The 24,750-nt window shown below is 38.6% G+C and overlaps 1 protein-coding gene across 1 annotated transcript; it reads left to right on the forward strand.

Annotated features, from left to right (window-relative positions):
• Positions 1 to 3,895: 3,895 nt before the first annotated feature.
• LOC117820256 (protein shisa-5-like) lies at positions 3,896 to 23,472 on the forward strand. The gene is made up of 5 exons (XM_034693980.1): positions 3,896 to 4,164; positions 6,989 to 7,142; positions 7,666 to 7,805; positions 16,193 to 16,435; positions 21,106 to 23,472. The coding sequence occupies exons 1-5, from the start codon at positions 4,098 to 4,100 to the stop codon at positions 21,282 to 21,284; spliced, it is 783 nt and encodes a 260-aa protein (XP_034549871.1). The 5' UTR covers positions 3,896 to 4,097; the 3' UTR covers positions 21,285 to 23,472.
• Positions 23,473 to 24,750: the final 1,278 nt, after the last annotated feature.

Below are 24,750 nucleotides of genomic sequence, written 5' to 3' on the forward strand. Positions count from 1 at the left end.
TAGAACTACCCATCTAGTCTGACAGAGGAGGTCAAGTGCACAAAAGTCAGACTGGAGATGATGTAACGATGGCATGAGACCCACTCGTAGTTCAAGCTGCCCCCACCTTGGCAAGTTGTCAAAAATGGTGCTATACACCAGGCAAAAAGGAGCACTTCAACACCAAGCATTTTTGGCCAAGTTCAGCCTTGGTACCAGCAGGGGGAGGCAACCAGGTGTGCAAAGGCTGTGGCACAGGCAAGGCAAGGGCAGTGGATGAGTTGGTAGGGAGTACAAAAGAGAAAGATCTCCTGGAAAGATCTCTGGGAAAAGAAGACTTTAAAAATGTGACTTGGGGGTGCTGGTGGCCTAGCAGTCTAAGTGCCCCACATGCAGAGGCTACAATCCTCGTTGCAGGGGTCGCCGGTTCGATTCCCGGCCGGTCGACCATTTCCTGCATGTCTTTCCCTGCTCTCTACTCCCCACATTTCCTGTCTCTCTTCAGCTGTCAAAAATAAAGGCAAAGAGGCCAAAATTATAGCTTAAAAAAAAAAAAAAAGTGACTTGAAGAAGAGGGTTGATTTAGGCTGCTTCCCTTTTTAAATTGTGGCAACTAGCTTCAGACCAGATCTTGTGCTGTGGTCTGCCTCATTCCAGCTTGTCTACATCATTGATCTTTAAGTACCATGGTAAGATGCAGTGGAAGAGGCTTATGAAAAAGTAAAGATTAGACCAGCTGGGGGTGAGACTGAGACGTGAGAATTCACTGCTGAACCTTTTGTGTCATGGCTTTTGTCATGTTGTGCCTTTTTTTTTTAAATACTGACGAAGGAGGACACCCACTTGTCAACCACTGCTCACTTGAAAGACATACTGCTGCCTGCTGCGTGAAGTGGGATTGAAACAACTGGTCCTACTGAATCGATCAGGCATGTTAGGCTGTACTGTTAAGAGAGCGTTGCTTTTATCTCTTTACCACAGTCTATCAGACGGCTTCACGTTCCTTTTAGTGTATAAATGCACTTTTGGTCTATTTATGGTATGTACTCTATCTACAGACCACAAACATCATGGGGTACAACTCACATCAAGTACCCAAGCTAAGAGATAAGGTGGGCCAGTCTATAAGAGATAAAGAAAATTAGGATGTATCACTCTGACTAGTTCTTGTCAGCACAAGTTTCATTGAACAGTGGGGCTTGCTCTTGCCAGAAAATCAGATTGACTCTGATGTTTCCCCCTTATCATACTGAAACCATAAGCCAATTGTCTGAAATTTTTTGGCGACATTTGTCTGTAACCAAACATAAAAAACGTACAAAAAGTCAAGCAAAAGCCAAATAAAATAGTTACCCATTGGTTGAATACAGTATTTCTAAAAAAGGAGTGGTGCTTAGTGAAAAAACAGAAGTTTGAAGGGATGGATTAACCCCCGGGCATATTGGGCAACTTCTTCTGTGACACATACAGTGACATTATTAATATTATGCAATAAAATATATATAATATTAAATGGTACAAAATTTGTCGTTGACTTTTCGTACAGCAGAAAGTAACATTAGTTATAAATACTCAAAGTAAAGTGCTTGTGTCTCAGAATTAGGGGAGACAGGGGATAGTTGCGACGTTATTTTTGAATATACTCAAGCATTTTTTAAAATAAATTTAACTTTCACTTCTGTTTATACCCATTATATTTATAGGTGATTTTGTGTGACAAATTAATCACAGTTTGGCAACTGACCTCAACCCTTGAGGCACTTACAACATGGCAAGAGATGATTGCAACATTTTAAGAATAGCATGTGCAGTCATTCTTATTCCCTCAACCTATTTGTCTCTCTCATAATGCTCTAAAATATGAATTATTTTACAAAATATTCAAATATAATTTGAGAATAATATGCCATAATTATGTAGGATTGTTAGTTTATTTAGAAAACGTTTTCAAAAGTCTTTTTTCAGTTTTGATTTTTTATGCAAAGGATTTAGGCTTACCCAAAGTCTATTTACAGATGTAAGAGAGGCTGTCGAATGTCTCTACATTTAGTGTGAGACAGCAAGAATAGAGCAAATTGCAATTTAAACAACTTTTATATAAAATACATAATATTTATATATATATAATATAAATATAATATATATATATATATATATATTATTATTATTTTTTTAAGCCACAAGATAAAATTGTGCTCAGACCATAACACTAGCGACCATTACTAACCATATCACAAAAAAGGAACCAAATAAATTATGCTTTGAGTATTTTATACAACTTTAGAATCAGCCTACAAGATGAAAAATATGCCCACAGCTTGTAAAAAATATTTCAAATTTTCCCTTATTTGTCAATAACTGTAGCACCAATTTTTCAATGTGGGAGATGAACAGATACTGTATGTCACATTGTTCCTCACCCTCCCCTATTAGGAACAGTGCTGGACTGGATGCACTTTGTAACTTAGCACCCCTGTTAGCTACTACACTTGGCATAGAGTTGGTGTAGTGTATGGATGCAGATTGAGCCAGCGAAGAATAATTAAAATTCACTGAGATTATCTAATCCATGGACACAATGGTTTCGTCTGAATTCTGACACATGATGAAGGTTTTGCGGAGATATGACAGAGCGTTTACAGAGACATGATGCTTTTTCATCTGAGGTCTAACACCTCACGCTGAGATCTGAGGATGTCCTAATATGTACAGCATGTCGCTCCCTTTGGTTTCTCACCATCAAAACAAACTAATTGACCCCTCACTTGATCACTTCCGGATCACTTCCGGTATTTGGTACATTCCCTTTCCGTAAAAATGAAATGTTACTTCGTTGCAGAAATGGTAAAAATGTTCCATGGTTTGTAAAATTGTCTCAAACTTTGTAAAAGTGTTTCATCTTTTGTAAATTTGTTTCCTTAAAGCTGCTGTTGGTCGTCACAGAGTAAACATCTGTTCAGAGAGAGGGACTTCGAATGTCAACACTGTCCCTCCCAACCAGATTTTCTCTGCACACAGATCGGTGTGTGCAGTCCATAGACTGTAAAAAATATGGACGTAGTATCCGTGATGTCACCCATCTGTTCCTGAGAGCTGTTTTGAAGCCAATCGACGGCGGCAGCCATATTGGAAATGCGGAACTCAACAAGGCAGAGTGTGACGTAGTGTGAGCCTCCTAGCCAACAGTTATGTGTTCCCGACCGGGAGTCACGTCAGTCATGTCCTTATTTGGGCAAAAACTTGTAATCTTAATATCTTCTGAACCATCGCGTTAGAAAAAAATTCACCCCCCGTACAGTGTGTGCCGATAGAGAGATTGGCTTCGTAGAGCCAAGACGTTTTTTGAACCAGGCTGTTAACATGTTTATTAATGCTGCAAAGATCGTCTTTTTCCCATTCATGTCTATGTGGTTTCCGGTGTTTCTGCAGCCAGCCTCAAGTGGATTCTCGATGTATTGCAGTTTATAACACTTCCGCATGGGCTTCATAGTTTGAGACCGGAGGTTGCTGCTTGGTGCAGTCACGATAGTGCCGGACTCATAACCAATTGGAGGACGTAGTAGGGGCCGCCCCTTAACCAATCAGGACGGAGGATTGGAGATTAGCTCTGATTGGTCCGTCATAACGAGAACGAGGGGAATAATAACATTGCTTGATACAAAGGCATTGGAAAATGCAGAGACTTCACAATAGTCTCAACTTGCTCCACTTACCGATGAGTACCGATGGGCATTATGACCTTTTCTCCAAACCCAGCAGAAGAAAAAAAAAACACAATGTTTTTAAACCATTCCAACCAACAGCAGCTTTAAATGTAAATTTGTTTTACAAAATGTAAAAATGTTGTCCAAACTGTAAATTTGTCTACAACTTTGTAAAAGTGTTTCATCTTTTGAAAATTTGTTTTGTCCTTCAGGGCCACCGTAGTTTCATGTTTCAGACCAGACGTCTAAAAACAGTCAGGGGAGGATAACCACAGTGGAAGGATGGGCGGAACTTCATTTGAGTGGGCTTCCATCACTGAATAGACGATCTCTGCAGCAGACCTCCTCCACCCAGCCCTTGGAGAACAGGACTTCTAGTTTCCTGCCTGAATCTGGACTGGAGTAAAGGCAGCCATGGCGTCAGGCCTCTCCTGTATTGTTGTGCTGGCTGTATGTGTTTTCCTCTCCGCGGGTGTATCTGGTGAGTGTTATTTTTAACCTCCAACTAACTTTCATTTTCTCTCTTATTTCTTGTAATGTTGTTTAATGTAGCATACATGTCGCTGCGCGTGATTGCGGTTAACAGTTAGCTTTCATTAGCCGTTTACGGGGGCCCGAAGTGACCAAATTAAGGGCGATGTCTTTGACAGAAGCTTTGTGAACGCTGTATTTAGTATTTTAACGTTGATATGTCTCAACTAACTAAAGTTAATCACCAGTCTAGTCAATGGATCATAAACTCGACACAGTTCAATTGAATATCAACACAACAAAGTAACGTTCAACACCAGTATTCACACAGATAACCACTTTGAGGGCATGACTTCAGTCATTGTTACTTTTCACGTTTTACTACAGCTTTTATTTAACCCTCCTGTTACCCTCAAATGTACTAACATCTTTTATTCTTGGGGTCAATTTGACCCCAGCAATTTAAACCTCCAGAAACTGATTGTTACCCAGGTTTATGTGTCAGGTACTTTCGGTTTCTTTGTTGACTACCTAAATAGCCCTTTAAATAAAACATATTTCAAGTATAAAAACAATTTAAAGCATTCAGACGATCTTTATTTGTAAAACAGAACATCAAACTGCTGCAAGTTTGTCACGCTCTCGTCGGCCCTGCCTTGTTTCTATGTTGTGAAAACATATCACACAGGACTCATCATTGAATGTCTTTAGAGACATGGTGGCTGGAAATATTATATCTCAATATAAAAGTTGGCGATTCCTGCTGTCACATGCAGAAGTGTCCTTGGTCCAAAACAACCAAAACAAATATGTGTAAAATGTTGATATTTCTTATGTTATATACAGCTAAAACAGCCTGGGGTCAAATTGACCCCAAGGAACACCAATGCGTAATTATTTACAGGAAATTGGAACATATCAACATTTTAATTTAATGTTTTCCCTGTTGTACCCATTAAATTAGGAAAAGTCATGAAATATGAAGCCAAAAAAATGATTTTAGTCATTAATTTAGAGATGTTAAACATCCAATTGACCTTAAGGATAATAGGAGGGTTTAAAAAAAAAAAGTTGTTGCAAGAATTCCCCTGTCCTGAAAAACACGATAACATCACGAATAACAACAACAGTAATAACGATGTGCATAATAAATGTTAAAATGTTTAATGTACAGCATTCATCAAGATGCGTTTACAATATGCTTTGAATAAACAAAGAAACCCTACAATGAAATACACACTCATATATGACTGAACAATATAGAGAAACAATAGGCAAAGGCAGAAATGAAGTGTTAATTGTATAAGACAGTAATTTAGTATAAGATGGTATTTAAAAATAATGGAAAAAAACTTACTGATGTGTTGAGGTGGACTTCTTGATTTTGTACATGTGATAGAGATAGATGAGTAATCAGACCATGTTGAAATAGTCGGCATCCACTCAGGCCTGTGCTCACGAGGCTGATGTCACTTTTGTCTTTTTAAAGTAATACGTTTTTTTTCCCATCCTAATGATCTTTATTGCTATGTTTTTCTTTATGACATGATGATCACCAACGTTAAATACCTTTAGTGATGTAAACATGGGTAAACTCACCTCTCAGTTAAATGTTATTTAACTCTTATTATTAATTATTAGATTTGAATCAGCTCCTCTCTAAAAATTTCTCATGAAAAAGAGGAACATTTAACCACAGGGGCGGAACAGAATAACAGTTTCAGCTTTATTGGACTGCATGATACCTGGACCATTCATTTAATATGTGAATTATCATTTTTAATGGTTAAATGTATAGAATATACAGATTCAATTGTCTACAAAAAATACATTACAGGCTGCATATCCCATAAGGTCATGGTGTAGGTTTTGTATTTAACTACACGTCAAAACAACGCAGAATGAAAACCCTGTGATTGGTTCACTGGGCGGCATCGTATTTCATGCATTTACAGCACTTCCAGAATTGCCGAAAAATTGGCTGTACATTTCATCTCCTCCGACGTCTCCTCTCTATTCTTCCTTTCATTAATTATTATATATATTTGACATAGTGTGGTCTAGACCTCCTATGTTTGTAAAAGCGTCTTGAGATAACGTTTGTTGTGATTTGGTGCTATACAAATAAAGATTGATTGATTGATTGATTGATATGATCAGCATCATGTAGCATCATGTGTCAACTCTAATTTAACATGATCCGCTTTGAATCGCTGTGACAAAGCAAGCAGAAAATGCCACAGGACCGGAAACAGGCGATCCAACCTTCATACAGACCACACTGCACTGAAGTGTTTCAGCAGAGTATCGCAGAGTGATGCGTACAAATCGACGCAAAAATATGTTGAGCTCACGTCTGTGTCGGTCACGGCTGCGTAGGGACAAACGCAGAAGTATAAACCAGGATTTAGACTACGAAAAACTGTATTAAACAAATGGATGTAGCCACCTTATGTAATCAACAGGCACAGAGCAGCATGACTGTGGACTCTGCAACCAATCAGAGCAACACAACTTTGATGCAAATCCTAACATCAACTTCACTTGATGGCTACTAATGCAAAATAATACACAGATTAATACTGACATTGAAGTGGAAGTCTGATACCCCTCTCTATATTAGGTAAACAGTTGTGAAATTCTATGTGATAATACAATACTTACCAATTTTTTAATGCCACAGATTTTTGTGTTGAAGTGGGTTAAATCATATGTATTCTCTCCTTTATCACCATCTCTTCTCTTGTAGTTAAAGTCCCCCCCACAGCTTGCCTGTAGCATTACTGTGGCTAACCTGTCATGCACCTCTATGCTGTGTCTCTGCTCTGTTCCAGCGGGGAGCCAGGACTGTGACTCCTACAGAAATATAGACGAATCGTACCAATCATCCCAGAAGTGCAGCAGAGGATTTTGCTGTGGTACCTGCAACAACAGATACTGCTGTACTGACACCTTCTGGAGGCTTTCTGAGGAGAAACAAGAACGATGGTATATCATTTATGTTAATCATTCATAGTTAATACATTTCCTGTCACTGCCGTTGGCTGGTGTGTGAGATATAAATGATCACGTGATATGAGAGGTGTTTGTCTCTCTTCATTCTGGTGCAATCAGTGCAAAGTTCTTTTGCAGAAGTCTTTTTTTTATAGTGATTACACGAAGACACAGGAAGCAGTGTTTTCCTGTGCTCGACCACCCTCATGTAGCTGGTATCTGAAACTGACAGCACACGTCTCTCACGGTGCAGGATCGCAAAATGGGTTCCTCTTATTATAATTATAATTATAATTATAAGTATACTCATACATACAGGTAAGTGGTTGTTAGAACCAGAGATTTCTTACTGGTTATAGAACTGGATGTGTCAGTAGTGTGTGTGATATTGTCTTCTTTGTTCAATACAGATCTGTGTACGGGTTATCATTTAGCTTTTACTCTCTACTATTGTGTACTTGTGATGTAAGGGCTAAATCAATAATGTCTGTCTGTTTTCTTTTTCTCTCTTTTTCAGTGATAATCTTTTCGATTCCTATGACTCACCTATGCCCATGGTCATCGGTATTTGTGGCGTAGTGGTCACTGTGCTCATCTTCATCTGCTGCTGTGTCTGTCCCTGCTGCTGCCTGTACAAGATATGTCGTAAACCGAGACGTGAGTAGCCCTCCACTAATAACTCTTATTGTATGTAGCCGATACTTTTAGATACCAAACCTGCCGATAAGTCTTTGGCTAAGAGAATGACTGCTTTGATATTTACAATAGCCAGTGTGTGAGGAGCGCTGTACAGGCTGTATTTATTGACTGAAGGAGTCTGTGATGTGGGTGCAAATATTTGCGGATCAGTGATCCACTTTTGATTAATATTTTGGAACTTCTCTCAATAGTCTGTTTTTCTGCTGCTACCTAACAGTGTGTGGACAGTTTAGGGTTGCTTCTACGTATTTATTGGGCTGCAAATGTATTTATTTTCAGAATGAGGGGATCAACATTTATAACTGGTTTCATGGTTGGCATTATAGCTTTAGAGTTTTTGGAATATCTGACTGTATTGTCCCTGGTGAAATCCTGTTTCCATCCTGGAACAGAGAAGGGTAGGGTTTCAAGATAAACGGATACTTAAATAACGTCAGAGGGAAACTGAAAGTTAACATACCTGCATCAGTTCCACATTGTACCTTGATCTCCAGCAGTGTAAAATAAAGGGTGTGGGCTTGACCTTATGGTTTAGTCGCTCGCCCATATAGTGGGCAGTCTGGGTTATATTCCAGGCTGCGCCCCCCCCACCCCCCCATCCCATCCTACATGTCAATCTCTCCTAGATTCCTCCTCTATCCACCTCTCAAATAAAGGTGTATAAGCCCCCAAAAAGGAAAAAAGAATACAAATACTTTAAAAGAGAACCTTATCCAGTGATTGGGAACCAATGCACAAACATTAGTTCAATCCTGTGGATGTCTGCCAAGAACGACTAAACTGAGTTGACAGAAAAATCTGAAAACATCCTTCATTTGAACATTTTTGTTGTTTTTTTGTGATAATTGATCAATCAATCAGCCAGACTTTATTTGTGAAGCAGTTTTCATACAATAGTAATGTAACACAAATAAAAGAAATAAGATATTAAAACACAAGAGGTAATCCATAAAAATCAACTAGAATAAGATAAAAGTTAAATAAAGACATAATTCAATATTGAAATCAAAAAAGAAGGAAATGCGTTCAAGTTTATTTGGGTATTTGGATATGTAACCCTGTAAGACGTAGCTGAGCTCGGCATAGTGGTTTTACGGTTGGCCCTGACCTCTTCTGCAAATGCCTGTCAATAGGTTATGTTTTATTTTCATTTTTACTATTTTATTATTATAATTATTATAATTATAATGTTTATTATTTTTTACATTTATATATATATATTCAATTTATATATATATATGTTTTTTTTTGTTCTTTATTTATTTGTTTATTTTTTCTTTCTTCCCTATATGTTTGGCAAGTAATTTAGAAATGATGTGAAGCTGTAAAAAACCTAAAAAACTGTTTAAAAAAAACAACATAAAAGTAGAAGTATATAAAAAGTCCTGTGATTAAATATAAAAAACTAAGACAGTTTGTGAGGCTTTAAAACACTTTAAAATTCAAACTTAATACAATTCAATAAATAAAGTCATATAAGATATGATTATTAAAGAAAGTGTGATCAGTATGTTTGAGCAAGACCTTTAAGACATTTAAAAACTAATAAAAGAACATTGAATTCAATTCTTAAAGATGCTTGGAGAATGAGGAATTTAAGTATTTAAAATATCAGATATTGACCACCTTATTCAGCTGTCCATTAATTAATACCAGTCGTCAATTAGCTATTAGAATGACCAAGTGTGTCTATCTGTAATCATAGTGACATTTTCAGATCTGTGTCTTTGGTTAAGGCTCAGATAAAACATTTGTACGCCTGAACTCAACCTTGCTTAGAGCAGGGCTGAGCAGCTTAAAACATAAATTAGTTTAAGCCTTCTCAGACTATTATGAAAATCCCCTTAACAGAAGTAGATAAGTGTTTTTAACTAATATATAATACATGTGGGTATTATTTTTTAGTCTCTAAGACTGATCAAGAGTTTGAAGTAGTGACCCCTGTACAAAATACCAATGATGATATATATATGACTCAGTTAGCACTTCTAATAAAACAACAGCGTGTAGCCATGTGTGGCTGCATCTGCATCCTGTAGCTGCAGTTGTGACATTTCCTTAACACAACCAGCAAACAAAACTCTGCTCAGTGGCTTGTGACAACTTCACAGCCTACGTACCAGTTAGCTTGTGTTCTTAAATGAGCAAGTCAGACTCTTGGTTTCCAGTGTGTTGGAGTTTTTGTCTGTCGAGCTGTTAAAACAGAACATCAGGGGACTTATATTAGGTCTGTTGGCCCACCCACCACATGACTTTCATTACTGCAGTGGCTCGGTCTTACTAACGGCACAGAGGTTGAGACACAGTCAGAAAAAAAACTGGTTCAACATTCCCCAAATCCCTGATGTAAGTGTTTATGTGACACTGTTAGCAGTTACTGATAACACAGGTACTTTATTCTGCTCCGAGCTGTGAAGTGACTTCTGTCAGATGTATGTTTGTGTTTCCAACATGCTGTGCAGAGTTTCATTTGGCTTTTTATGTGGTGTGTCTGTGGTGAGCAGTGCATCCTGCAGGTCAGGTTCTCAGTTCAATCATCAGTGATTATTCCTGTTTAGAGTTCATGCCAGTCTTGAATACTCTAATTATAACATCAACAGAAAGCTATGGCTTGCTGTATTTGTGCTGCTGGGTTTTTTTGTGGTCTGTTTCTGCGAAAAACTAGGTCCATCGAAATGTTTGCTCGGAAACGCTGCAAACCGCTTTATGGAAGTCATAGTTTTCATCTGATTATTGTCTTAAGTAAAGGGTTAAATAGTTATGGTCAACAAAGGATGAAGTAACGGTATTTTTCTGGGGGGTTGGATAAAAAACGGTTACATTCTGTGAAATACACCTCCCTTCGTTGTCAAAAAACTGAAAAGTTTGCTTGCATCACATGAAATATGGGCTCTGAAGATAATTTTAGTTAGCTCCACACACATATTTGTTCTGTCATCATAAATACACTCCAGCACAGCTAACCAGGGGCTGATAATAGCCCTCATCAAACACTATTTAATCCAGTTTCACCAGTGTTTACTGAAACTACAGCTGCCAGGCTGTTTGAGTAAATAGTTGCCCTTTTTTAAAAACTCAATAGGTTTTTTTTTTTAAATAGCCACTAGGAATTTATGTTCTCACAGCTGAGCAAACCAGACAGAGTTATTGAAAATAACAGAATCTGGAACATCAAAATAACACTGAATATTGACCTCATTTTCATTACAATCCTACTTTCCAGAAACAACTTCATTTCTAGTCATCTCCATCTCAAAATCCAGATCCAAAACATAATGACCTTTGTCAAGGTAATCAAACTTTTTCAGGTTTCATCCTGATGAATACTGCCAGTTCAGGAGGAGGGTCTCATGCATTTGATTGATTAATCAGCATAGCCAACACTTCAAAATAGCCATGTGAGGCAGCTGCATGGTTCCAGCTTGAGGCCCTGTTTCACTGCCAAAAATGTTGTTGAATAATCCAAAAAGATTTAAGGGGTGCTGAATTAGCTTAGTGGCTAAGTCATGCCCCCCATGTACAGAGGCCATAGCCACAACATGATTCCAACCTGTGAGCCCCTTGTCATTACTCTATCCACTTTCCTATCCTGTTTAAATAAAGTTATAAAAGCCTGAGAAAAAAAGGATTTTGATGAGGTGCTTCTGGCAGAAACAATTTGACAAGGTTGTAAAAAGCTTAGCTGAGTTAGCAGTTGTGTTGAAGGACCCAAATCAGTTTGTTAGAGAGACAATAAGACAGCTGTAGTAGAGCAGTAGATCCCTAGTCATGCTAAGCAGTCAATCATTAATAAGAGAGTGTTAAAGCTTACTGCAGGTGATGTTACTTTATCAGGTTGAACACAGGGTGGCACTGGACAGCATTGAAACCAAGGTTAAATTAACAGTTCTGACATTTTAATTAGTTTTCATTTTGTTTTGACTTTTTGTCCCAAATTTAGTTTAGTTGTATTAGTTCTAGTATTGGTTTTAATGATTTGTGGTAGGGCTACAAAAAGATACTGTGTGGAAAACTCAAAACATCATACCAAAAAGAACAACAAAAGATGAACAATCACAACTTTTCACAGAAGACAGGCCACAGGGTTAAGGGTAGGCCTATCAACCACCCCTCTGACTGGAATGACTTGTATTAAATGAACTGTATGAAAGGTGTTACAACACAAATGTAACAATAAATACAATTTATGTGGTTAGATGTGTGCCCCCCCCCTGTTGGGGCACCCAGTCAAAAAAGTCTAGACACGACCCTGCTTGTGAGCACGTATCTCGCCACATGTACGTCATGTTCAGCAACAAGTGGATCCATGTGGAGTGGGAGGTTCTGTTAATGGAATAGACGAGGCTTCAGTGAAAGACAGAGACTCAACTTTCACCCAGATAAAAGCCAACTTCTGAAGGATGGAAGTCCATGTAGTATACGGCTTCTCTCCAATAAAAAGCAATAACAAATAATAGTAATCCATCCAGATCATCAAAAAAGGGAATTTTCTTAAACAGACGTAGAATGACAGTGTTCTGAAAAAAAGTTATATTTCTTCACCGTCTATAACAAATGATGATTAGGACATCGTGTCTGTCAGTCACAATATTAAAAGTCAGTGAGTGAACAAAAAGCTGTCTCGTTATGGTAAATGTTTCAGAGAAAGTTTTGAAGCAAGCTTTTTAAAAGTACCCTCTGTAATATAAAATAATAGAGGGAAAGGGTTTTAACTTCTGCTGTAGAGAGGGCCAGCAGAAGTTGATCTCCTAGCACTGCATCTGAGAATAAAGAAAATGTGTCGGTCAGGGTGCTTGTGTCAAAGACGAAAACCAAAGACATTTTCTCTGTCGTTTTATTTCATTTTTGTAATCATACAATATGTTTTTTTTGGTAATGCCTCATTTTTATTTTATTTCGGTTAATAAATTTTTTGTGATGGTTAAGTTTCTCAGTATTTTGTCAGTTTTCACTAATGATAATAATCTTGGTTTGGACTTTGTTTTATTTGCACCTAATGGATAAAGTACGAGACATTTTTTTCATTCAACAAATTCAACATGAAGAACAAATTGAAGTCTGAGTCTTGCATTATAGGTCCGTTTATTTTTTCCCCTACTTTTTTATTTTAAGAGGTTGAAATATGACTTCAGCTTTATTTTTTTTTCGGTTTGGTAGCAATGCTTTCAAAAACAGTGATTGTGCCCATACACAGTGAATGACTTGGCATGTATGACTCTACTTCTTGTCTCTGATTGCACAAACCTCATAAAAAACAAACTGTGCATCCTCTGCTCTCTCCAGAACAACAGGGTGGGTCTGATTCCACTCTGTGTCTTCAGCCTTCCTCTGTGCCTTCAGGACATTATTGTGCAGCCAGATTTCCTCCTCTGTTTTGCCCCTTAGTGTTCAGACATGATCTGTAGCCTGCTTCTCTAAATCAATTCCTCAAAATGTGCCCACAATGTAGGAAATCACCTGAGTTGTGACTTCACTGGTGTTGACACCTGACTGTTACACACTCTGTAACAAACACTGCACACTTGCACACTTCCTGTTAGCTTGCACAGCTTTTCACAGCTGCTTTTCTCTGGCCGAGAGCAGAAGACTAACACACAAGCAAGAATGTGGATTCCACGACGACGCGGGCTGTTGCTTGTTGGGATCACATCCCGGAATGTCAGAGCTCCACCCCTTCTGACTCACTGTTTCCACGACGACCACAGTGGGGAAAAACTGAAGACTATCCCACATCATTTACAGGAAGTGGTCATGATGACTCCCACTCTGTTAGGGAAAAAAAACACACACGGTGTGGGGTGGTGACTGGCACAGACACACACTCACACACACCCATGTGTTTGTTCTAAGCACAGGGTGCTTTTTTTTTAAAGACTCCACTCTCACACTTTCAGTTTGACTTTACTTTCACGTGGTGGTCTATACATAAAGTGGAACTATTAAAACCTCCTGACTCTGGCTTTAAATTATATATAAGTCTATCAAGTTACAAATCCTCACTGAGCTGTGAAAGTCTCTTCTATATATCGGATCATGTTTCCTAATAAAACCCTGACACTTAAAGATTAATGATGTTTTGTCTTCTCCAAAAAGAGTGCTGTCTTTCACTGCTCTCTTATCTCATGTTCAGGTCCGACCTCCTTTTAAGAGAATATTTACTAATAATAGAAATAGTGATCAACTTCTGTGCATAACAAGGAGCTGAGCTTAATACAATCCTGAGTTTTGCCTGCAGGTCTTCCTTTCAGGCTGTATATGTTCTTGAGTATGCACCAAGATTAGGCAGACAGTATTTGATTTGATTTACGTCAAAGAAAAACCCCTCATACCAATCCACAAAATCAACTGCAGAAACATAAAGACGCATGAAAAGGAAACCTGGATAATCCTCCAAAGGCTTTAGTGAGGCGGCCCAACATAACACGAATAATAACCAGCAAAAACCATAGACAGTATAAAATATGGACGTAGTATCCATGACGTCACCCATCTGTTTCTGAAGCGCTGTTTTGAGGCCAATCGCTTGACAGCAGCTATTTTGCTGCTGTCGAGCGATTGTGACGTAAAGAGGCGGGCTTTGAGCCTCCTAGCCAACAGCTACAGTGTTCCCGCCTGTCAATCAAGTCAGCTGTGCCTCTCATTGGAAGACTCGTAATCTCAATATCTTCGAAAATTGTCGCATTAGAAAAAAATTCACCCCCCGTACAGTGTGAGCCGATCGAGAAATGAGCTATCCAGAGTACACTCGTCTTTTGTACCAGGCTGTAAACATGTTTATTTCTGCTGTAAAGATCGTCTTTTTTTAATTGGTGTAAATGTGGTTTCTAGTACTTCTGGAGCAAGCCTTAAGCAGATCCTCGATGAACTGCAGTTTTTAGCACTTCCGCATTGGACTCATATTTTTAGACCGGAGTTTGCCACTCGAGTAAAACACATCCCATAAAGTACAACAAATGAGACAACAAACAACAAAACAGTCCCTAAACACTACATTAGTCCAACATTAATTCAACGGCATGGAGTTCCCAGCACCATGACGCACCTCCAGGTCCCAAAAGAAAATGTTCGATCAGGAGCTTTCAAGCATAAAAGTCTCACATAGTGGCTGGAGCAAGCAGAGACATCTTGTAATCACACTACAGCTTTCTATACACCACCAGGTCCTTCATGGCATGTGAAACACAAAGTATTAGTATGCAATCTGGAAGGCAAAACTCAGGGCAAAGAAAGCCTGACTCGGACATCTCTATAAATACAGCAAACAGCAGAAGGTTTAACAGACAGCTCTGTCTGGTCCCTTCTTCTCAAATGAGTTTGGCGCTAGTCTTCGTCTTGCTCTTAGGCTATAATTACAATGCTTGAATAGTTTTAATGAAGGTCTGGGGAAATCAAAAACTCTGTAATGCTCTATATCATTATTTATAATATCTATAATAAACTCCCTGATTAGCCGGACTGAAAACTTTTACAGTATCAAATATCCACAACACTGCCTGGAGTTTATTTGTAACAACATGAAATGCTTGGCTTTAACATGCAGATTTTACATGGTGTCTGTCGTTGCCAAATATAGACTGTCTAATCTTGGCTAATTATCTGGGGGAGATTTTTTTTTACTCCTTTGGCCAAAAGTGTTGGTAAAGATCCTAAATTTGGGGGATTAGAAAACTTATTAAACCATACAAAAGATCACTGCTGCCCTCCACATAGGGGGTTTCATGCAAATCAATCTACTGCACATGGTTATGCATGACCTTTATTTAACATTTCTATTATCTCCTGGTTTTTTTGTGTGCAGCTTATCAACCAGAATAGTATTCTTTTGAGTTTATTGTGCACTAGCTGAAGGAAAAGTATAAAAGCGGTCCGTCCTGAAGCTTTGGTTTTCATAAACCATATTTTATTTCCTGTCTCCCCCTGCAGTGTTACAAAATAGAATGAGGACAATTTGTGGCTTGTTGACTTTGAAGGCTCAGTTCAGCTTTTTCTTTTGCATCACTGCCCGACAGTTTGTACAGTTTGCAAAATGCCGAAGTGACCGAGTTAAGTGTTGCACACTATTCAAATAGACTTCTCTGTATGAAATCTGAACTTCACTTTTGTTGAAACTTTTGCAAAACTTTGTTAATATCATTGTTTAAGTTAAATTCATAGTTTCTGTGTTAGTGGTGGTGAAATTTGGGCTGCTTTTTAATGCTAAGATGAGATTTTTGCGATCGAAGTTCCGTTTGTTTCACCTCTCAGTCCTGTTCCCCTTCACTTTAACAAGAACACTAATTCAACCACCTCCTTCACATTGTGTCTGTGTTTCTCATGTGATCCTGTTTTTGTGTTTTTCCCTACAGCTGTGATCGCCACCACCACTCACACCACAGTGGTCACCACCACTCCCCAGCCGTACCCCCAGCAGCCAATTGCAGCACCAACACATCCTCAGTCCTACCAGGGCGCCCAGTATCCACCATACCAACCCGTACCTGTGCAGCCTGGTTACGGAGCCCAGCCCATGCCACAGGGCTACGGAGCTCAGCCCGTGCCTTATGGACAGCCTTTTGTAGCAGGACCACCACCAACGTATCAGGAAGCAAGTGAGTGTAGATTTTTATCTATTTTTAGAAATAACCGGTTTTAATGTGAGGTCAGCTTTAAAGTGTGCATTTGTCCTTTAAAAGCCATGACTCACTCATGTCATCATCATGACTCATTCATACACAGATCACATGTTGTGATAACGTAACTGACTGAAAGATTTCAAAATGCAGGTTGTTATTATGGCATCTTTAAAAAGCAGGCAGCTGATGAATATTACAAAAAGATCAGACACATAGAGACAAAAGAAATATACATTGCTGTGTGTATAAAAGGAAGGAACCTGTATGTGCTCTTCTTATTATTTAACTTCTGTTATCAATCAATCAATCAATCAATCAATCAATCAATCAATCTTTGTTTGTATAGCGCCAAATCACAACAAACGTTATCTCAAGACGCTTTTAGAAACATAGGAGGTCTAGACCACTCTATGTCAAATTATGAACAGACACCCAACTTCAAGACAGGGTAAGACTCAGTCTGACCCCACCTTAATCCATCATGAGCATTGCACATCGCAGTATTTAGCTAGTTACAGTGGCGAGGAAAAACTTCCTTTTAACAGGCAGAAACCTCAGGCAGAGCCAGACTCATGTTAGACAGCTATCATGCCTCGACCGAGTTGGGTCTGGAAAGACAGATAGAGGGGAGTAAGAGAGAGAAGTGATAGTGATGAGACGAGTCGTAGAAGCTGTTGCCGCTGGAGTCCAGCACGTCTGTATCAGCTAGAGTCCTGATCGTCCGCAGCAGGAGCACGTCTACGGCAGCTCAGAGGAATCTAGGAGACAATGGAGCTCAGGGACTCCAGAAAGGTCTATGGTTAGTAACTTAAATGGGACAGGCAGAGTTAAAGTAAGTGACTAAGGGGTTGGGGGGAAGGGGGTGAGCTAGGATCCCAGTGTGTCAGTGTTCCAGTTCCCCCGGCAGTCTAGGCCTATAGCAGCATGACAAAAGCTGGTCCAAGCCTGATCCAGCTCAACTATAAGCTTTGTCAAAAAGGAAAGTTTTAAGTCTACTCTTAAAAGTGGAGAGGGTGTCTGCCTCCCGGACCCTGACTGGTCGATGATTCCAAAGGAGAGGGGCCTGATAACTGAAGGTTCTACCTCCCATACTACTTTTAGAGATTTTAGGTACAACTAGCAAGCCTGCATGTTGGGAGCGTAGAGTTCTAGAGGGGTAATAGGGCACTATGAGCTCTTTAAGATACAAGGGTGCCTGATTTTTAAGGGCTTTGTAGGTTAAAAGAAGGATTTTAAATTCTATTCTACATTTTATTGGGAGCCAGTGTAGAGAAGCTAGCACTGGAGAAATGTGCTCCCTCTTCTTAGTTCTAGTCAATACTCGAGCTGCGGCGTTTTGAACTAGCTGAAGAATCTTGAGAGACTTATTGGGGCAGCCTGATAAGAGGGAGTTACAGTAATCTAACCTGGAGGTAACAAATGCATGGACTAGTTTTTCTGCGTCGCTCTGAGATAGGAAGTGTCTAATTTTAGAAATATTGTGCAAGTGAAAATAGGCTGACCTTGAGATTTACTGAATTTGGGAGTTGAAGGATAAATCTTGATCAAATAGGACTCCTAGATTCCTAGCCGAGGTGCTGGATGCCAGACTAATGCCATCTAAGGTACTTATATTATTAGAAAAAGTCTCTCTGAGGTGTTTGGGGCCAATAACAATCACTTCAGTTTTTTCTGAGTTTAGCAGTAAGAAATTTCTGGTCATCCAGGTCTTTATGTCTTTTAGACAAGCAACTAATTTAGATAACTGATTGGTTTCTTCTGGCTTCACTGATAGATAGAGCTGAGTGTCATCAGCATAACAATGAAAATTAATAGAGTGCTTCCTCATGATGTTACCTAGAGGAAGCATATATAAGGTGAAAAGAATTGGTCCTAGCACTGATCCTTGTGGAACTCCCTGACTAACCCTGGTCTGCACTGAGGACTTTTCATTAACGTGAACAAATTGAGATCGATCTGTTAGGTACGATTTAAACCAAGCTAACGCAGTTCCTGTAATGCCAATTAGTTGCTCTAATCTCTGTAACAGGATTTGATGGTCAATCGTATCGAATGCAGCGCTAAGATCTAATAAAACAAGTGCAGAAAGAAGACCACTGTCTGAGGCCATTAGTAGATCATTGGTTACTTTTAACAGTGCAGTCTCTGTGCTATGGTGGGCTCTAAACCCCGACTGAAAGTCCTCAAACAAACTGTTGCTCTTAAGAAAGTCCCAGAGCTGAACCGACACCACTTTCTCCAGGATTTTAGAGATAAAGAGGAGGTTAGATATCAGTCTATAGTTAGATAAGGAGCCTGAATCAAGAGTGGGCTTTTTAAGGAGAGGTTTAATTACAGCTACTTAAAATGATTGAGGTACATAGCCTGTCAGTAAAGACATATTAATCATACTTAGTAAAGAACTGCTAACTAGTGGAATTACTTCTTTTAGCAGCTTAGTTGGGATTGGGTCTAAAAGACAGGTCGATGGTTTAGCTGAAGAAACTGTTGAAACCAGTTCAGGAAGGTCAATGGGTGAAAAACAGTCTAGGCATACATCTGGCTTTAACGCCGTTTCAATGATCCCGCTGTTGGTAAAGGTTCCTACACTAGTTAAAGGTAAGAGGTTACTAATGTGATCTCTAATCTTTAAGATTTTATCATTAAAGAAGCTCATAAAGTCATCGCTGCTGAGGGCTAAAGGAATACATGGCTCAGTGGAACTATGACTGTCTGTCAGCCTGGCTACAGTGCTGAAGAGGAACCTAGGGTTGTTTTTATTCTCTTCTATTAGAGAGGAGTAATAGGCAGGTCGAGCATGCTGCAGGGCCTTCCTATATTTATTAAGACTATCCTTCCAAAGTGAGCAGGTTTCAGTTGTTTTATTGGAGCGCCATAATCTTTCTAGTTTTCTAGAGTTTTGTTTGAGTTCACGGGTTTGAGCATTATACCACGGAGCTAGCCTCTGTCGTCTAATAGTCTTCTGTTTAAGAGGAGCGATTAGGTCTAGGGTAACCTGCAGAGAACCTGTAGTATCATCTACAAACTGATCTAGCTGAGAGGAACTGGAGCTAGTATACAAGCTTTGAGCAAAGGTTGGACTGTTATCTCTCCTCCCACACACTGAGTGTGGGATGAGAGATTACAGAACTTAAATAATAAGTAGAGCAAATAAAAGTCATTATTGAACACAAGCTAAAATAATTTGGAGAACAAAGAACTAATATGTAAACCAACATAGTAATAGAATTATTATATTAACTTTTACAGCTATAAGTTTAAAAGCGCATTAATCAGTTCAGATTTATGAACTCACTTACACTCTCATTGGCAACTAGGCACTCTACCAAAGACATTAAATGTAAATGTAATGAGAACAGTAGTAGTACAGTATCAGTGTTTAACTATCCAATAGGGATGGGCATTTCAAGCCAAAATGCTATTTGATAATCATTGCCATCTATTCAACGATTATTCACGTAACCCTTCCCCCCCCCTCTTTACGTCGTTTTTTCTGTGACGCAGCAGTGTAGCGTATATGTTTACATTTTACAGCCATGCTCAGTCTCTGGGAATACATGTGTAGTAGTGTGACATTCAGGAACGTTGACTGTCGCTAATGTTTTCTTGTTCTTTGCTATTTAATGAATGCAGCATTCTTCTTCTTCTGTTGCGGTTGGCAAACAGCTTTGAGACTCTCTAAAGCCACCGCCACCGTCTGGCGAGAATACCGTATTACAACCAGGCAGCGGGGAAAACAAGGAAAAACTGAACTTTTTAAATGGAAAAATATTCATAGTAACTCTTCTTTTTTCTCTAAGCGAAAGAATATTAGAATATTCAAAAAATAATGCCCATCCCTACTATCCAAACCGTCCTTTAAATGTGAGCTAGAGGAATATTACTGCACAAGCGTTACACAGTCACAGCATGGCTACACACAAGCAGTGAACAGTGATGAAAAACTACCGTGCAAACAACATGGGAATGGTCGTAATAACACAAAGTGAGCAAGAAGGACATCGAGTTAGTTTTTAGAGGCGCTTTAATGCTCTCTTGAAGACTTTTAGGAGGCGTGGGTTCACAATTTTGTAGGAGAGGCTTTGGAATGAGCTTTTAGGAAGGGGCAGATTTATTTTTAGCTTTATTAAGATTAGAAAACTTTCAGATGTTGTAGATAAGTTAAGAGTTTTAGAAATGCCTACAATGAATGAAGATAAACACGCGTTATTCATCTCCTTACATAACAGTACAGCTATTTGTAATACATATATAATGTTATGAATGTTGTCTGTGTACCTCACACAAATGTTTAGATGATTTGAATTTCTTGAGTGGACAGATTTTTGTGTATGTGTATGTTTTTTTAAAAGTGAACTATTCAGAGTTGCTGATTTGAAGGAGTGCATTTTTAAATTTCAGCAGCTATAAATGAAACCTCTTAGCTATGGGGTAATAACACAGTAAGTTGTAGTTTTAAAAGCACATAATGCAGTTTTGGTTCTTCAGTGACGTTGAAACTGGAAGTGGGAGTGGAATAACCTTGTGTCTGAAGTTTGTGAAACAGGAAGTTGTACATTTTTGGTCATTTTGTTTGACTCGTATAACGTTGTGGAGTATTTTTAACCTCTCCTCCTCTTCACATGTTTTCTCTCTGTGTGTTACAGCTGGACCTGCTTACCCTCCTAACCCGATGCCTTACAGTCAGGCTGCGTTTAGCCCCAACCAGCCATCGTACCCCATGCAGCCTCCCGTCCAGCCTAACGCTCCTTCTGCAAGCAGAGACTACCTCGCCCAGCCAGCATACAACCCGGACTTTGTTGCACCGCCACCCAAGAATGGATAACTGCCCACAGTGCTTAAACTATCAGCCACTTTAAATGTGCTCCAACATTTTTGAACTTGGCAGAACTGGAAATGTGTCACATGAATCAAGACGAGAGTGGTTACTCTTTGTCTTGATTTAAGTTTTTGTGATTAAATATGGAAACAATGTGACTCATTTGCAGTTTTTGGAGAGCATTGGTTCTGTTGAAAAGTTGCCAAGTGAAAATGTTGATACCTCTTAGCTTGTATTGCATGGACTTATGGTATAGTGTTGAGGCTGTAGTTGGTTTTATTTTTATTTTTTAATACTGCTTAGTGGCTCCATCATAGTCATTCTGGATATTAACACATGAAACCACTGCGCCTGTTTTAGAGTAGATGAAGCTCTTTTGACAATTCTGGACTTCTGAACATGCCTCAACATTTCCTTTATAGAACATGTCTATTCTTTTCTTCAGCTGAGCCTGCCTGATCTCCTGATTCACCATTTACAAGGATTCAACCACTGAGCTGTCTTTGTTTGAGCCTTAGATGTTGCAGGCACAGCCATAAAATCATTACTTTCTGCCATTTTTTCAAATATAATGCTCTTTGTGTGTTACATCCAAACAACTGAGTTCAAAGTGTTTCCCTCTCAGCATGGACTGCTGGTTTTGTTGAAAAGTGGGGAAGGTAAAAAGGGAAATAATTAAAATCCAAAATAGTAATTTAGCTTCTTTCATCCTTATTAACCAGGTTGGTTGGATGTGTTTGCTCTCAACAGCGTTAAAATAAAATATGATGAGCCATATTACACTGAAAGAGCAGGCTCTTTAAATCAGGGTCTATCATGCCAGGACTATAATTTGTTTTAGAATTAAAAAAGCGTCACAGCAAACCGATGACTTTTATCCTTCTGGCTGAATAATGTTGATATATTTCCATGCTCCTTCATGTAAGCACCTCTGATTGTCAGTTAACTACTATACAAAGTGTAACAGTGAAAAAAGTGAGCCAAGGAATGGGAGAGGTTATTATCATGGGGGGAAAAAAGCAAAGAAAGGGAAAGTTTACATTCAGGATCTGAGAATTCATGTAAAAGGGAGATTTAGTTTTTGTCGTATTCTTAGTTTTCTTCTGCTCCTGGTTGTTTTCATTCATTGTTTTCATTTTGAGCGCTATACAGAAACGCATCGGCAGCTTTGAATGAAATAACCAAAGGCGATTATTTTCATCTGAACAGTCACAAAGCCCTTAGTAAAAGACTCTCCTCTGAAGTTCTAAAAAAATGCAAGAAACAACCGTGCCTTCTGTGTCTCTAACCCAACTAACGTGTGTATGTCATCTACAACAGTTCACATTCACCCTTTGTAGTTGCACATGAATGTATAGTGTTATTTGTACTTAATATTCATCGTAAAGGCTTAAACTCAACATAACTGGCCAAGTTATTTTGTAATGTGCTGTTAACATTTCTGCCATTAAATCTTGTTGCCTTTCAACTTTAATTTATTAAGTTACAATCCAAATTATGCTTATTACAAATTGTAACTTTTTTTGAATTTATACCATTGCCCTCAGTAGCCTGTACCACCATTACAGTCAGGTTTAATATATCTGTTTCCTTTTTCTATCTGTTTTTTAATCCAAAAACTCCAAGGCCTTCCTAACTCTTCTTTTTTCACCTGTGTTCTCCTGTAGCAAGGCTCCAACTTCTGCCTTTTGTTGACTGAAATTACTTGACAAGAATTTACTTAAGTGACCTTTTTCATGACCCAAGCTGAACTTGGAGAAGTATAGTCACAGCTCATGTGACAAGATATACATTAATCTTTTGAGCTGCACTGTTAAAACTCTTTTTTTTTTTTTTAAGTTTTGAAGTCGTTGAAAACAAACAACCCAATGTTAAATGAAGCCTCATCTTAGGCTTTTGTCTGAAATCTTTCCTGATAAATGTGTTTGCCTGTAACTTCAGTCCTTGGGCCAGTTTTGATTCTTCAAGTTAACCTTAGTTGTAGTGTTCTGAAATGTGTATGTGTGGATTGTAGTCATCGGTGTTATGAAAAACATACCAGCAGAGATTTATTCTTGCCCACCTGTGCTTTTTTTTGTCTAAGAATAAATGTTGTTGATGCTACTTTAAGGAAATACTGTATTGAACATGCTTTTTATTTTGTAAAAATGCTACACTTCTTCTGCAGAGTTCAATAAAAATATATTTTATGTTCCCCAACTTTGGTTATTGAATTATCAGAACAGAAGATATTAAAGTCTGTTTTGATTTTTTTAAATTGCACATTTTTTAGACTGTTAAAGAGCATTTATTCAAAACCTGTCCAATATCTGATACATTTTGTCTTTATACTATCTATTGAAGAAATCAGACATGTTAACAGCACTTTCCTTTTAATCTCAATATTAGCATGCTAATATGCTCACAACAAAAATACTTGAACCATTGCTGCTGTGGTAAGTTATATTCCAACAAGGCACCTGATTATGGCTGACATTATTATTGTTCCTTAGTGAAGCGCTTACAAGACTCAGTCACTTCCACTCTGAGTCCTGATGATACCATACAGTAGTTCTCATGCTCCCTAATGTGCGCTGGTAGTTCATTCCAGGACTGTGTGCCTCTGACAGACACTACCATTTGGCTGAATTTGGTTTTTCGTCTCGGTACATCAGAGTCCCCTCTAGTTTGTGCTCTAGTATTTATCATATTGATTTATATATAAATGTGAGCAATGATGGAGGGGCAAGCCCATTTAAAACTTTAAAAACAAGACAGATGTCAGTGTAGGTTTGACCATTTTCAATGTTTAAAATATTATACTTCCTGACTATATTGCAATAATGGAAGTTGAGAGATTTCCTGTCAAAAATTGTGATGGTCTTCTTAAAGAGAGACTTGATGGGTTGTAAAGTGCTGGCTGTTGTGTGTGACCAAGTTGTAAAACAATAGGTGATATGAGAAAATATAATTGCGTGCATATAGGCTTTTGCTGACCTTGGAGTGAGAAAAAGTCTCATATGACGGAAATTTGGGAGGTTGAACTTTATGAAATTTGAGATTTTTTTAATGTGTTCTTTAAAGGTGAGATTGGAGTCAAAAACCACACCAAAATACTTGAACTTTTCCCACACATCAAGTCTGTCTCCGTTGATCAAAGCACATGGTTGCTGTTGGCCCTCTGCTGACTATACACATACTATATACAATTAAAGCCATATTGATTTGATCTGCATTAAGATTAACTTCTAAAGTGGAGAAGGAGGAGTGCAGGAGTGCTGTTTATATTTCAGTGGGGTGGGTTAACTTCCCAGGCCTGCAAGTCCATAAAGAGATAACCCCAAACATAGTGTTATCTTTAAGCACATTTTATATTTTTACACATTTCTTGCAGACTGTGGTGGAGTTCTGAGGATAATTTTTTTTTAAAGTGTCAAAAGACAGTTGAAAGTGTGGGTGGAGGCAAACAACAAAACAGGCTCACAGTAAAGCT

The sequence above is a fragment of the Notolabrus celidotus genome, chromosome 1 (assembly GCF_009762535.1).
Source record: "Notolabrus celidotus isolate fNotCel1 chromosome 1, fNotCel1.pri, whole genome shotgun sequence".
Lineage (NCBI taxonomy): Eukaryota > Metazoa > Chordata > Actinopteri > Labriformes > Labridae > Notolabrus > Notolabrus celidotus.